We start from the raw sequence: 14,934 nt of genomic DNA on the forward strand, positions 1-14,934 counted from the left end.
ACCATTTTATAGTAAATAGATTTTCTTGCGGTGTAAAAGAGGTGTTCCGCTGGATATTTTCTACTTTGGGCCACCGCCTGTGGCGTAAATATCTGATTAGGCTCCAGCCCACGAAAACTCCTGCCCATTTTCCCTCGCAATTTTTCCTTTCCTAGGGAACCAAACAAAGGGCACAAAGAAAATGGTGAAAATAATCTTGGGCAACATCTGGAGGAAAGGCGAGGGTGAACAGGAGGCGACTGCTCCCTTTACGATTGAGGACAAGGTTAAGCATTCGGCAGTAAAATGGCAACTTATTGTTTGGAATTGCCGGGAAAACAAGGGAAAGGTGCTTTTCCCTTGGGGAATTTAGTCGGGAGAAGGGAAAACTGCTGCTTTGAGGAAATATTGAAAAGGTTGACCAATCACTTAGATTATTCTGGCTATAACCTGGACAATTAGTTGCCCTATTGATATCTGTGGCTTGCTGTCGGGTCAGCAGTGTCTCCTCCAATTTCTGCTTTCAGTTTGCTCCTTTCAAAAGGACCACTTGACCTGGTCCTGTTTTCAGCATCCTCATAAACTGCTGTGGTTGCTGTGGTTATCCTGGCACTCAATCCCATGCTGGACACTCCACTTCAGTTGTGCTCCCTGTAATTGTCCTTGTCTGCGTCAGTTACCCTTCGTCCTGGTTGGTTGCTTCTTTATGCGGTTTTGGAATGACTAATGGAAATAACTTGCTCATTTTATGAAAGCATTTTCCACATGTGGTTGTAATATCGGAGAGAACAATCTAATTTGGTTAACTGGAGCAGATAATTAGGAGACTTTATTGATGCAAATATATTAAGCCTAGCTGGGCACTTAGGAATGAGTTATTGAGAAATTAATTGGCTTCATCTACCAAAATTATCAGGGACAGGAGAGTAAACAATCTAAGCCAGTGTTGAGTGGCCTAAATTACAAATAAGTTCAGCTGAGCAACCAGGCAGGGCTTATTAAGAAATTCATGCGGACTCAGGACTATTTTCTCAAAATCCGATCTGTTTCTGCTTGCATAATTTAAATCACTTAAATCGCATTATTCGCAATCTGTTTGAACAGGCTGGAGAGGAGCTGAAATCCTTCCAAGCGAATGCACAAAATGTATCCTCTTGTGCCCAACAAAGCATCCGTTTGGCAAATTCATATCTGTACATTTTTTTGTTTGCTGATCCCATTCCTCCCCATTCAACCATAAATAACATAATTCACATAAATATATAAACCTATATTTTTGGAAATTTTAACAATTGAAGCTTTGAATGCATTTTACGTTCTAGTTGGCAGTTTCCATTTTCATTTTCCGCTTTCCAATTCGATTATCCCTGAATTGTTTTTTTCCCGGATGTTTGTCTACCTCCTGACATGCGTTAAATTCTACGGGTTTCCTGCTCCGCTGGCGAAACATTTAAATTTGGATTCATTGAGGTGCAATAAATAAACTCGGCACATAAATCATTTTAGCAGCAACTTAAGCATGGTAAATGGAATTTATCCGGCTATCTTATGTTTCTCAGCTTCGCACGCAAAATGAAAAAAGGAAGAAATCCGAATGGCATATTAAAGTTATGAATACCCTTTCCTGGTGCTCGACTCGGAGTTGTCTGAGATGTTTTATTAAAATAATATATTATAAAAGGTTGTCTATTTAAGTGGATTACTTTGTATGAGTGTACTCTGTTAATAAAACTTTTGTTATAATATTTTAGTTCTTTAAATAGTCATTAAAAAATGTAATTAGTTTTGGAAATAAACTTTTTGTAAATTTTTAAAATATTTTTTAATTACCCCAACGTCTCAAATGACTAAGTTAACAGATGCTGCTCTTGTGTTCTGAATTTGATGGTCCTCCATAAAACATATTTAACTTCCCTTTGGCCGACGCCAAAGGATTTCCAGGATGCCCCGAAACGAGTGTATATAAATTTCCTTCTGCTAAGGACGCCTTGGGGAGAGATTCAAGACGATTGCCGAGACGGGTTAGAGACCAAGACTAATTGGCTAAAAACAATAAAACCTAACTCCTTTAAAGCGGAGCAAACATTTCCGTCTCTTTCTGCGAAAACCTTTCTGTCTCTGTTTCCCTTAAAGTTTTTGACCAAATGTTTGCCAGTCCATTTCAAAATCCGTGCAGCGTTTGCCCAGGGGATTTTCCCCGAACAGGACAAGGCAAATATTGAAACTATAAAGAGTTCGCTTCTTGCTCTCTCTCTCTCCCCGTCTCTTTCGCACCCCCTCTATCTGTCTCTTTCCCCAGCCATACATATATGTGTGTGCTCGGTAAATCTGCCATAATCCTAAAAAAGTTTTTGCTGGTGAGTGGGTTAAAAGTAAGAGCAAACTGCCAGTACGAGAGTACACGGTACGTAAGCGGCTTATGCCATTAGTTTGGAATCGCACTGGTCCACCTGCATGCCGACCTATGTACAGTGCATCCCTCAAAAGTTCCCCCTGCAGGTGCTCCATTGGCATCTGCCAACTCATGCGGCAAACTTTTAAAGACTCGCCACCGGCGGCAGAGGCCACTAATTGGTAGAAGTTCGACGTGCAAAATCAAAAGTTATAACTCACAGATAATTGGCGGGGGATGATGCTGCCAGGAGCAGAAGCCATTGAGGGCAGTTTTCAGTTTAGCATGAGCGGAGAAAAATCGACTTGAGGTTAGTTTGGTTGGAGCTAGAAGATTTCGCTGGGATTCTTGGCCTCTGAAGTTTGTATTAAAGTTGTAAGTCTTCCTAAAACGTCCAAAAATAATTGTTGGTAAGGTTAGCAAATTTGACAGGTACCAAATAACTGAAAAACATGGAATAATAAAATTGATTATCGGAATATTGTACTTACTAAAAGTACAATAAGGTTAAAAATACACTTTAAACCAATTAAATAATATATAAATGTAAGTGTAACATTTTCATATTTAAATTAAAAATACAAATAACAGAGGAAAAACATGGAAAAAATGGAATTAAATATGAAACCTTTGCATGTTATTTATTCCAGTTTCTGCCAGTAAAAAAATAATGGATGAAAGTTTGGCACGACTTTATTATTGTTATTTTCTTGTTAAAATAAATTGAAAAACCTATAGTGCGCAGTGACAAAATGGTTCCAGCAGGGCATTCTCGATGCAGTCGTTGTTCTTATTGCCATCATCTCCAACTCGAACCACATCCCCCACGAGGGAAAGTCTTTTGCCCTGCCTGCGGGTCATGCCCTCGAAGTAGGCATTTCCCGGCTTGGTCTTCAATCGCACCACGATATCCCTGTCCTCGTATTTTTTCTTCTCCCAGTAGGGTCCTTGCTCGGGATACGCATTCTTGTGCCCCTTCTCAATGTAATATTCATTATCCCTCTGGGGAGCAGCGAAATAGGCACTCTCTATCGATTCCAATTCCAGGGGAATGCAAACCGGATACTCCGCCATCAATTGGTTGACATAATCAATTATAATGCTGGCCGCTTTCCTCGCCAGTCGATTGTTCTCGGGAATGGAAACCTGCTTGTGGCACAGGCAGAATTCACTGGGTATGTGCGAAGTGTTGCAGGTCCTCCAAGGTGGAATGGGTAGAAACAGGCTGACGGCCCTCGGGGTTTCCAGACCCTTGAGCTTCCACAATTCCTCAGTCTTCTGGGCAATGCTCTTGTCATTCAGCGATTTCAGGTCCAAGATATGCTTCAAGGTCTCGTGAAGATCGTAGGTGGTTATTAGGCTATGAGCATTGCCAGCTAGATTCCTAATGGCCGTGGGGTACTTCTTCCTCATCCAATCGGGATACATAACGGACAAGAAGGGCTGACAGTCCTCAATCATTCCCTGGAAGCTTCTGCGAAAGCGACCCCACCGCAGGCCATGATCCGACATAAAGAGTATAATGGTGTTATTGGTAATTCCGGCGTCATCGAGGCTCCGCAGCAATCGCTCAAATCTTCCATCCGCAAGACGAGGAGAATTGAAGAACTCATGGAAGCCATTGGCCCACCAGTAGAACGAGAAGAATGGGTAGCGCTGTTTGTGAGGCAGCAGCCGGTCGTTCATCTCCAACAGGACATCCATGAAGGTCCTCTCCCCAACGCAATGGGTGTCTGCCATGGAACTGGGCTGCCTCAGGATGTACATGTCCACCATAAACTCGTGCAAATTGTTATCCGTGGTGGGGCGCTTGAAGCCTGGCTTGCCATAGTAAAACATCGAGTATATGGCCATGTCCTCGGCAAAACTTGTATTATAGCCTGCCCTCTTGAACTCCTTCCAAATCAGTGGTAAGTCATCCATATAGCCCTGTGTAAGCCAAAACTTTTGCGACTCTATGGCACTCAGACCCGTGAGTAGAGGTATCAGATTCGGATAGGTATTGGTGCCGATCTTGTTGAAGCCCCAAAACTCCACATGCGACATATTCTGGCGCATGTATCGCACCGCCTCCGGCATTTGACGAAGCAAATTAAGGTGCGATACGGAATCCAGGCCCAAGATCATCACGGAAATGGGCGGTGTCTCCCTATTTGAGTGCTTCTCCTCATCCCAGTACTTTAAAGTGGGTGGAGCCTTCTTGAGCAACTTTTCGGGTGGCGGTTGAATGAAGAAATGGGCATCTTCGTACAAGGATTTGTTCGTGAAAGTATTTATGCACTTCACTCGCAAGTGCCTCACACCTTTCGGCACTTTCACGGCATATGGAAACTCCAGCGCAAACTGAGTTTCGTGTGTGAGCTTGGCCTTCCATCGCGACATGACGTCCATGTGGAACCAAAAGCACTTTATCTGCCAGTCGTGGGTTAGATCGTTTTCCTCCAGGATCTTGTCGATGTCGCGGATTAGCTTCAGGTACCACTCCCCCTTGGCCACCTCCGTTCGGAACCAAGTCTGATATGGGCACTCCAGATAGAATCGTTCGTCGTTCCACTCCCAGTCGGTGTATTTGGCGATCGTCGGATTCATCACATCCATGGCTACAACACGACATCCGTCTGTGTTCACAAAGAACGCATTGTGTATCTTCCCGCCGGACTCGTATATCTGCGTGTCCATAAAGAGCACCGTGTAGAGGATGAGGGCCGTGAGGATCACACCCAGGCCAAATTTTCGAAAGTTCCTTTCGCCCATGATAAGATGAGGAATAGATCTCAAAATGGGAAGAAAAAAGATTCAGTTTCAGAAAATAAAATGAATGAGATAAAAAAGACAAGGCTTGCCAGGATTCAAAGCTATTTTAGGTATGACTTATTTAGGTCAATCAATCAATTATGTCCAAGGAACTATTGTTCCTTTCTGCTGATCATTTGGGTTTCTCATACTTTAATATTTATATTTCCTTTTATTTTTATATAAACAGTGGAATTGTCATAAAAATTCCTTACACAATTATTTTAAATTCAAACATTATTTTGAAAGAGATCTGCCTCTTGGCAAGTGTGCGATGTGATCCCAAGGGGGGCCGCCATATTTGCCGTCAAATAAAATTCCTACTCTCGTATCCGCATCCACATCCACATCCGCATCCAGCTGGTGGTGGCTAACCAGGTGCCAACAGCCGTTCCGTTTGGTTCCACTGCAGTTGCTAAAGTCTGAAAAGAAATGCGACAGCTGCAAGTCATCAAGTCGACAGCGCCAAGAGAATTCGCAACAAAGTGCCAAAAGAGCTTTTCAGGGGGAAAGTGCGGGAAAAGACGGGGCTTCTGCACTTCTGTCTCATATTTTTGTCATTTTCCCAGGCGCCATTTTGTTGGCTAGCAATTTAATTTCATATTTTATGCAGTCAAAATCCGCGCCGAGCATGCGACAAAAAAGGTTCAGCTCTTCTTGGTCCTTGGCTACTGCTTCTGAATTTTGCTATTGCTCCTTGCAATCTGCTGCAGTCCCAAGGGATTTAGGGAATGGCAGTGGCGGAGGGTTAAGGTTCAGGGAGCTGACTTGATGGCGTCATCCCATTCAAAAACACATTTTAGTGATAAGGCTTTGTAGATTTGGTTTCGCTTTAATAAATGGCGAAACACAGCAAGTGTCTGAATCATCAATGCTTCTAATTCATGATTTCAAATTCTTAAGTATTAGAAAAATAATACTTTGCGATAAGCAGTTCGGTTTTATGATTAATTAATTAAAAACTTTTTTATTCCGGCTTTTTGGAGTTTAGTGACCCCCATGTGGGCACATAGACGTATGGTGTAAAGTCATAGGTGATAATCTTGGGGGCCAGAAACCCACCATAGCCATCGCGGCCTTTGTAGTGAACTCCAATTCCGGAGAGTGGCACCGCCGGCTCAGAAACCACCTCCTGGATGTCGATGAAGGGCACGGTGGTCTGGGCAGCATCATGCTCAAAGCCAGTGCTGGCAAATTCGATATACTGGTTGTCGCTTGGGTAAGGTATCGAAGGGACAGGGGATTGCGTGGGCACTCGGACGTCCTTTAAGGATAGCTTCTCCCTAAAATACGAGAGGTATAGAGCTCTGGCAACACATTGACTATAAAGTTATTAAAAAGACTGACCTTGGTTTATCGTTGCCCTCAGATATCCAAATGCTCGATGTTGTCGGTTCGATGAGCTTTCCGTTTTCAAAATCGATTTTACTGAACTGGGCTTCCAGCTGAAGATGGCCTCCGACCACTTGGAACCGCAGCCCGGTAACCACCAGTACCCACTTGTTGTCCGCCTCCACTTTGCCAAGATTTATGGATCGATTCTCATAGGTCAACATGTGGTAGTCAACGTTTATCTTGACATACTCATCGGATATGGAGTATGTATCCACGGGACTCCACTGAACAGTTGACTCATTGATGACCCCATATGGCAGGAGCTCGCCCTCCTGAATCTGCAGGTGAAAAATGCGATTTTTCTTAACAAATCGAAGGCCCGTCACGACTCTGTAAGATAGGGTTTGCATTGTTATTGCTCATGGTCCTTCCTTGGACTAACAAGTTCACCTGTTGTTCTCCACATCGGCGATCACAGGTCGCAGGTTGAAGTACCGATCCGATTGGGGGATTCGATCATCGCAGAGGCAAGCACAGTAGCTGCACTCCTGGAAAATCCACCGATTCCAGCTTTTGGCATGGTTTAACCACGTGTGACAGGATCCTTTTTGTCCATGAACAACTCCACTTTCATACTGGATAAACTGGTACCGCCTGTTGGAGCTCTGCTCCGCCTGACAAATCTGCATTTCTGATTCCACAAAGCGACAGTCGTACACTCCGCCGGCGCACTTAGGCTGCTCAGAACAGAACTTCTTATCGAAACACCCCTCATTTTTAGAGGATTTGTAGAAGCCACAGTCAGGACTGCAGGTTCCATCGGTGTTCAGGTCCACCTCATTCTCCACGTAACCCTGCATTAGGCGGGTGATCTCCTCGTAGGTGACCCTGGACTTGTGCTCCCTAGGATCGCAGCGCCACACGGAGCGATCTGCTTGGCTCATCAAAGCCTTGATCTTCGGCAAAGTGCCAGGTGTCCTCCGCTTGTAAGCTTCCCGACTCGCTTTCTCCTCCTCGAGGGATCCTCCCTTTCCGAACTTCCTGAGAAACATCCAGGACCACTCTACCATGGCGTGGGCTTTCAGTTCTAGTATAACATATTCCACATATAGCGTGTAAAGGAATTGCTGAGGAGACTGCGGTGTTTTGCAAGTAAAGATTTGCAGCTGGTAATACGGGTTTTTTTCGGAATAAGAAGTGTTTTTTTATTTAATAATTTAATTTTTTATTTAATTGTTTATTTACCTGGTTTCCCCTGGCCAAGAGACCGATTAGGTCATCGCTTCCAAAGAGTTTCCGGTGTATCTTTTCCATCACATCGAGATTCTGGTCTTCTTCGGTTGTAACCTGGGTCTGAGCCATATCTATTTGTGTTGTATCTTCAAACCTATTAGTCTCGAACCTCCTCATAAGGTTGTAATGAAGTGTCATCCTACGTATATTATTGTAGATATCTATCAAATCCGTCACGCCTGAAATGGTTGTTTTAAAGTAGCCATTTGAATCTATGGCAAAGGCAGCGCCCTGTCTGTGCTGAGGTTAATCGGTAATTACTGACGGGAACTAAGCATAAAAAACGTACTCACCTGAGATATATTTCGTTGCTCTAATCTATCAATATTTTTAAAGGTTTCTCCTAAATGCAGCATTTCTTCGTCATTCATATAATTAAAGTTATTTTTAGCTTCAGTTAGTTTTAGAAAAACCAATAGCATGGGCAAAAATAAAAGAATTGTATATTTCATGTTTTTCTGAACGGTATGAACTGCGCAGTGTTGAGTTATTTGAAAATAAATCATCAATAAAAACGTTTTTGTGGTGACTACCCAATAGAATGATAAGAGCTCGAGTTTTTCGACCGATCCGATCCGATGCTTTGAACTTAATGAGCAGCATCTAATTGTACGGCTGCCCAATATAATTGAAATTCTTATCTGAACAATTCGGCTATTGAATGCTGATGTGCATTATTGTTATCATTTATTAACGTAATTATCAGTTATTCCATTATTAAGCTTAGATTCCCTGAACGAGCTGGTTTTAAATGATAACACTACACCAAAATTCAGATGTTCAAGTATTATTAGGGGATTTTTTAAGAGTTGAAATAGTTTGGTTTAGAATAAAATACCAAAACCAAGTCCCTTAACTTCATTGTCAGCCAGAGGGTAAAAACTTTTGCCTTATTCAAATTTAGTCTGTTTTTGTTGTTGTTTGAGTACTAAAACATGTTGGTCAAAATGTAAAGTCGAACATCTGGTCTTGGCTTTTGCCCTTTGATAAGTGAATAATAAACTAAACGAAAAGCGAGTGAAATTCAGATGCGATTCAGATGGACTCACTGACTGGACCAAAACTTTGAGCTGAAACTAATTTATCTGAAAATGGCCAAGGGGGAAATTTTCAACGCCATTTGAGGAGATTCTGCTGTGGCTTATGTTATTCATAATATTCCATTATTTAATTTGGCCAGCGGCGAGAAATGTTATACAACTTTCAGTCTGTTTTGTGGCAGAGACATGTAATAACTTGTTGCCTTCTGACAGAGCACTCTATTAAGTCGAGAATCAAGGCAGCCAAAGTGCGAACTGGTTAATGTTTCGAGTCCCTGTAGATTTATTTAAATTAAGCACCCGAGCCGGTCCCTAATGAGCCCCACTGCGTATGAGAAATATTTGTCTAAATTATGCTCCTTATTTTTGGCACTTTCTTCGCCCAAATTGCTTGCAGTCAATTTGTTCAAACGCTTGGCTGCTTCTCGGCCATCACGATAATGTTGATGATGATGGATGCCATTTGTTTTAGCTCGTCGTAATTTTTTTAGCCATCCCCCTTTTTTTTTTGGAAACATTTTGACTTTGGCTCTTGTTGGCTGTTGTGCGTCGGCTGTCATCGGCAGTAAGGCGAAAAGTGAAGAGTGAAATGCGAGATGGCTGCGCCAAAATGCCATAAATCAATTTTCACAATTCACAAATTGCCCCGGTAAAAAAAAATCGACAGGCCTTTGCAAGCCGAGAATGTTTTTTCCCCAGGATTAATTGAAGGCACAGAAACTCGGAGTCTCCATGGAACTTGAATGGCTGAAAGCTGCTTTAAGGAGGAATCAACTTGAAGAGGCTGGAAATTGAAGTAAATTGCCAAGTTAAGAGCGGGATAAGCTGTTATCGTAAAGCATCTTAGGATCTCAAAGGTGGAAGGACAGTCCGTCAAAAAAAGGCATTACCAATAATAAAATTAGGGAAAAATCCTATGTCTATCTTTTTAAAATTTTTATAAATTACCACCGACTTATGAAACTTCACTCATGATTAAAATATTAAATCTGTTCACATGGGGAATGTGGAAAAAATGGACTGTTCGTATAATCTTTTGTCATCCTGCTGACAACCTCTCATGAGTCATGACATTTCATATTTATGTCACATACTCATAATTGAAACCGAAGCTGCGTAAAAATGTCACCGGTTAGGCACTAATGCGGCTTTAAATATGGCAAAAATAGGGACCACAAGCTGGGGCAAAAACAACAGCAATCAGGACCGTGAGAGTGGAACCGAGCAGCGCCGCCAAGAACATAAAAAGCCAAATTAGCAATGTTTCACATCAAAGTGCGCATTAAATCCGAGACGATAATCACACACACGCCGCACACACCCACACACACAGCATACGCACATAGGCACATAGGGAAGACGTCGTCCTTTTGCCTCTTGGTATGCGTAAGGACATACAAAAAACATAATTAACCGCGACCTGACGACAACAACAACCACACCAGAACAACGTGAAAGCGCCGAGGACGACGTCGGCGACCTACAAAAAGCCGCCAGCCTAAGGGATCCACAATGTACACTGAGAAAAAATATTCAAGAATGATGGGGGGCCTATAATTAATTACATTTTCAATCATTTATTTTATTTTGAAAACGAAAAAAGAAAAATGGGTATATATTTTAGATACTCAGTATAACAAAACAATATATAAAAACTAATAATTAATGAATTACACCACTAAAATAAGACTTATAAAATTTGAATAATATTTTTTATACAGATACTATTTATTAATTTCCCTTTTTTATATACAAATACAAATCAAACTAAGACAATTTCTCCAAGTGTAATCCCTTGCGCACTTGGCCAGCATTTTCCCCGTTTTTACCCATTTCCCCCGTGGCATCAGGTTAATGTGACGAGCACAGCTGCTGTGGGGCGAAGCCAGCGGAGCTCCAGCCGACATTTTTGCAAATTACACACTTTTGAATATAAAGTACTCGCATAACGCACCCGAGACAGCCAGTCTGTGGCCACGTTTAATGGGCCGGGCCAGAGTTTTGCCTGAAATTTAGTTGCCCACACCCGTACCGAGCCGAACCCGAGGCTGCTGGGCCTCAAAGTCTAGACATCGCCGGCAAAATGCCTTTGGGTCAACTCTTTAGATCGCAAATTGCATGCCCCCACTCTTCCAGCTCTGAATTGCAATTAAGCTTGATATATGAGACAAAACTGGTTCAGCTTTCGCTTCGTTTCGCTTTGTTTCGTGTCGTTGTGGGTAACATGGATTTATGAATGCCCAAAAAGCCATTGGGCAATGGTATGTGGGGGGGGCTGTGAGATGGCCCGGCCCAATGCCATTTGTAAATCAAATTTTGGCCAGGCAAAAACATCAAAATGTTTCCATACCCCCCGAAAAAAAGAAATTATTGCCAAAATGGTTGCATGACATTTGACTTGTCGCACTGTTCGTTGCCAAATTTAAGCCTCTTTCTACGGAAAATACGAGAAAATCTGGAAAATGTTGTTGCACACAGTAAGCTGTGTGGAAATATGCATGGCACACAAAAATTGAGTTTACGTGAGTGATATGTGGGAACGTCAAAAGGGACCAAATGAAATAGGACTTCTGTATATTTAAACGTAAAGCCTACTATTTCTGAAAGCTTTATCAATTTATTACAACAAGTTTCAAGGTTTTAAAGCTATTTGTTTCTAATGAAATCTATGTTTGTATATTATTAATATTTTCTATTGGTTGCATATTGTATTGTATAGAAAGAAATAATATCAAAAAAATATTAATAAATTATTTTTACTCAGCTCACAGGCTCACTTATGAAAGACCCCAGTTACAATTCCTTTGCCACCAATTCCATTTGCTCACATACCCATAATTGTCCATGAATGCCAAATCACTCTCGAATGCAATCAAATTAAGGAGCCAAGTGCAGTTTAATCCTTCTACAAACACATTAAAATGTAGCCAGCAGCTGTTGAGCCACTGCCTTTGTTCCCAGGAACAAAAAAAGAAAGTAGACGAGATTGAGAGGTGGCAAAGAAGAGATGGCAAAAGAATTAAAAAGAAAGCGAAGCATTTAATGATAATTACAGCGACCATTAGCAATTGTCTGGCGGCAATAATAACAAAGTGAACATAAAAACCAGACTGTGAAATGAGGTGGAGCAGAGGAGTGGCAATTGCAGGAACTGGTTGGGCGGGAAAAATCTGGGTGGGGGTGTTGGAAAATCAAGGGACTAGAGCGTGACGCGCTTTTCAATTACCACGGCGCACCCGGCTCAATCTAATGAATTGTTAAATTATGTAATGAAGCGTGTACTTTAGATAAATGAAAACTAATTAAATTAACTCCCGCAATCGCGCTACCAGCGAATGGCAGAGAGCAAAGTAAACTTTTGGCCAGAAAGAAGGCGTATCCTTTCTCTTCGTTTTGGCAATGGAATGCAATTGAAGCGAATTTAATTTGTGTTGTTTGCAAACATTTTAGTTCCGAAATTGGAAAACTAATTGTTTGCCACACTCGCACAAGCATTTTGCCTGGGTAAATAGCAAAAACCCAGATTCCGAGTAGTGTTTTCTGGCAATTAGGCACGTTCCATGCCATAAGCTCCCATGGTTAATTGCCTTTCACCCCGAGAGCACATCTCTTATGGCCGCCACCTGCACCTCCTTTCCTTTTTTTTCACCCTACCACCTGTTTTGGTCTATTCTGCATTTAATGAGTCATTCGATTCGATTTCGAATGGGTCACGTAAAACATTAAAATGAATGAATGACAGTGCAGGAGGATGGGGGTCTCAAGACCCATAGAAAGCAGGGGGTTAAAGCTTCGTTTGCACATGACAACCAGATGGTAATAAATTTAGACTTTGGCAAAAATTATGGGGCAGCCATAAATGGCAAAAAGAAGGGGGCGTGGCCAACTGAAATTATGAGGAGCCATAAAGGGGTCGGTGTAATTCGCTTAATTAAAGACACAAAATAACAAGTGCACAGATAAAATGCAGGGAAATTGATTAAGTACCCATTCAGTCATTATTAATCCCCTCATTTAAAAGTGGAATGAATAATTACCACAACTTTAAGGCAGCAGTAAACGAGTCATTAACGAAATAATCATTTAAATAGCACAATGGTACTATGTGTTAAATAATGGCTATTGACTCTGAAATAATCGAATTTTCTGAAAGCTCTTAGAAAATGTAAATATAAAACACATAAAATCGAAAAAAGGAACGCAATCATTACATAATTTATGCAAATGTTTTATTTTGGGACTTTGGATAGTTGGTTTGGCGCTCCGTTCCCCGCCATTTCATCCTTTTAAGGACCCCTTCCACTTGTTATTATAGGCCCCTTACTGTTGTTAACTTCTGAGCCCTTTTGTCACCTTTGCGCTTGATCAAATTCAACACTTCAAACAACACTTTGCCAAATGTTGTTCTTGGCACTTGGCAGTGAGTGTGTGTGCGAGTGTTGTCCTTTTGCACATTTCACTGAATTCGAAGTGTGTGCTTAACAATTTTTGGACAACTTTTTTAAATTCCTTAAGCACGTCGAATGCCGAAACTTTGGCGCTGGCAAAAAGTAATTTTGATTTTATTAGCTGTGTAGCACCTGACGGCATTCCCTTTCCTTTTTTCGCCCTCTTTGTCACTTCTTGGCTTTCAGCTCTCAGCTTTTCAATTCAATTTCAGTCAATTGCGTGTTTGGCGCAAAGTTTTTCCCACACACACACCGGTACAATGGGAAAACCGATTCACCCGAAGCCCTAAAAATTCGGCGACAACTTGACAAAGTCAACAGCTTGATGGGCAAAAAGTGCCAAGAAAAAAATAAAAGAAAAGCACGACAAACAATTTGTTGTTATCGACATTTGCCGTTGTCGATATTTTCCTGTCAAAGCGCCGGGAAAAAACTGGAAGACAAAGCGGGGAAAACTTTCAGACTTTCCAAATGCCAAGGGTTCGGTCAAACGGCAAAAAGAGGGGAGAGAAAATTAATTTAATCTCGGCCAATGGGAAGCATAAAAAAATAGCCAAGTATTTGTTTAGTAACTATAAACCTTTGAGACCCAAGGGGTAAGCTTTTAAGCCAACGTAAATATACATTTGCTTTAAAAATTGTATTTCTGGAAAGGGAAAAATCTAATTATTTATATTTGGATGCGAAAACAGAAAATTAATAGATTGTTTATCTGGTTTCAGCGCAAAATACATCTAATTTTTCTAAGATAACATATTTATACTAATAGCTGCATTGAACATACCCCTCTTTTAGTTTGGAAGTAAAAGAACGAAATATAATTTTATTGCCAAACTAAAAGAAAGGGACATTCAAAGCTCATTTAACTTATTCCTCTGGTTCCGTTTGGCAAACATTTTCCGACTCTTGATCGATCTGCTGGTCCTCGCTAGTAATCCCCTCATACCCATCAATCAGGTATCCCACGATATTAAACTCGGCATTGAGGCTCTGCTCCCAACGATTGATTACATCTTTGGGGCAGACACCCATGGAACGGCAGGCAATGTTCAGGACCTTATTGGCGTTGCAACCGGCTAGGAAGAAGTAGGGGCCATGACTACTGAACTTCTCTCGACCCGGACTCAGATCATAGATCAGGCCATTCAGCGCGGTGTAAATGGGTTGATCAGGGTTTATGCCATCGAAAGCAGTTAATTCCATGGTAGTGAGCAGCACCACCTCATTCCCCTTGGGCAAAACATCAGGTTCATCTATGGGATCTGAATCCTCAGCCTCCTTTAAAGCATCGTATTTGTCGGAGTCCCTTTTGAACTTTCCATACATTTGCGACAACTTTGTGGTGGCAAAGTAGCCCAGCAAAAAGGATATGAGCGCCTGACCAAGAGGACTTCTTAGCAGTCTAGAGGCTGTCTCCAAGTTGGGGCTTAGTTCTAAACCAGAACATAAGTTAATAAATTAAATACTTTTTTTTCACAACTTTACTTACTTGCTGCATATATTTCACTCAGAAGCTGCATTTTCGAATCTTGCGTCTCTTTATTTTTTTTAAAACCATATATTAAATCTGTTTATGTAGTTTTCGTTCTCAGCATTATATGAATTTGGAAAATTTCTATCAAAACGAATTTGAGTGCAGACTCCCCGGCCATTT

The 14,934-nt window shown here is 41.5% G+C and overlaps 3 protein-coding genes across 3 annotated transcripts; all 3 read right to left on the reverse strand.

Annotated features, from left to right (window-relative positions):
• Positions 1 to 3,046: 3,046 nt before the first annotated feature.
• On the reverse strand, positions 3,047 to 5,211 carry LOC108032419 (uncharacterized). The gene has a single exon (XM_017106239.2). It carries the CDS (start codon positions 5,123 to 5,125, stop codon positions 3,104 to 3,106), a length of 2,022 nt encoding a protein of 673 aa, XP_016961728.1. The 5' UTR covers positions 5,126 to 5,211; the 3' UTR covers positions 3,047 to 3,103.
• Positions 5,212 to 6,131: 920 nt separating this feature from the next.
• Positions 6,132 to 8,361, reverse strand: LOC108032333 (uncharacterized). The gene is made up of 5 exons (XM_017106144.2): positions 8,086 to 8,361; positions 7,745 to 8,032; positions 6,950 to 7,665; positions 6,512 to 6,889; positions 6,132 to 6,447 (listed from the first exon to the last, which is right to left on the reverse strand). Exons 1-5 carry the CDS (start codon positions 8,296 to 8,298, stop codon positions 6,132 to 6,134), a joined length of 1,911 nt encoding a protein of 636 aa, XP_016961633.2. The 5' UTR covers positions 8,299 to 8,361.
• Positions 8,362 to 14,083: 5,722 nt separating this feature from the next.
• Positions 14,084 to 14,934, reverse strand: LOC108032461 (uncharacterized). Its single transcript, XM_017106287.3, has 2 exons — positions 14,770 to 14,934; positions 14,084 to 14,713 (listed from the first exon to the last, which is right to left on the reverse strand). Exons 1-2 carry the CDS (start codon positions 14,798 to 14,800, stop codon positions 14,148 to 14,150), a joined length of 597 nt encoding a protein of 198 aa, XP_016961776.1. The 5' UTR covers positions 14,801 to 14,934; the 3' UTR covers positions 14,084 to 14,147.

The sequence above is a fragment of the Drosophila biarmipes genome, chromosome 2L (genome assembly GCF_025231255.1).
Source record: "Drosophila biarmipes strain raj3 chromosome 2L, RU_DBia_V1.1, whole genome shotgun sequence".
Taxonomy (NCBI): Eukaryota; Metazoa; Arthropoda; class Insecta; order Diptera; family Drosophilidae; genus Drosophila; species Drosophila biarmipes.

Excerpts from the sequence above, each read along its gene's own strand:
- LOC108032419 (XM_017106239.2), bottom strand. The coding sequence starts at position 5,125 with ATGGGCGAAAGGAACTTTCGAAAATTTGGCCTGGGTGTGATCCTCACG.
- LOC108032333 (XM_017106144.2), bottom strand. The coding sequence starts at position 8,298 with ATGATTTATTTTCAAATAACTCAACACTGCGCAGTTCATACCGTTCAG. Across the intron at positions 7,666-7,744 it reads TCTTGGCCAGGGGAAACCAG|CTGCAAATCTTTACTTGCAA; the intron begins GTAAATAAACAA and ends CCGTATTACCAG. Across the intron at positions 6,890-6,949 it reads GCCGATGTGGAGAACAACAG|AGTCGTGACGGGCCTTCGAT; the intron begins GTGAACTTGTTA and ends CCTATCTTACAG.
- LOC108032461 (XM_017106287.3), bottom strand. The coding sequence starts at position 14,800 with ATGCAGCTTCTGAGTGAAATATATGCAGCAA. Across the intron at positions 14,714-14,769 it reads GAGTGAAATATATGCAGCAA|AACTAAGCCCCAACTTGGAG; the intron begins GTAAGTAAAGTT and ends GTTCTGGTTTAG.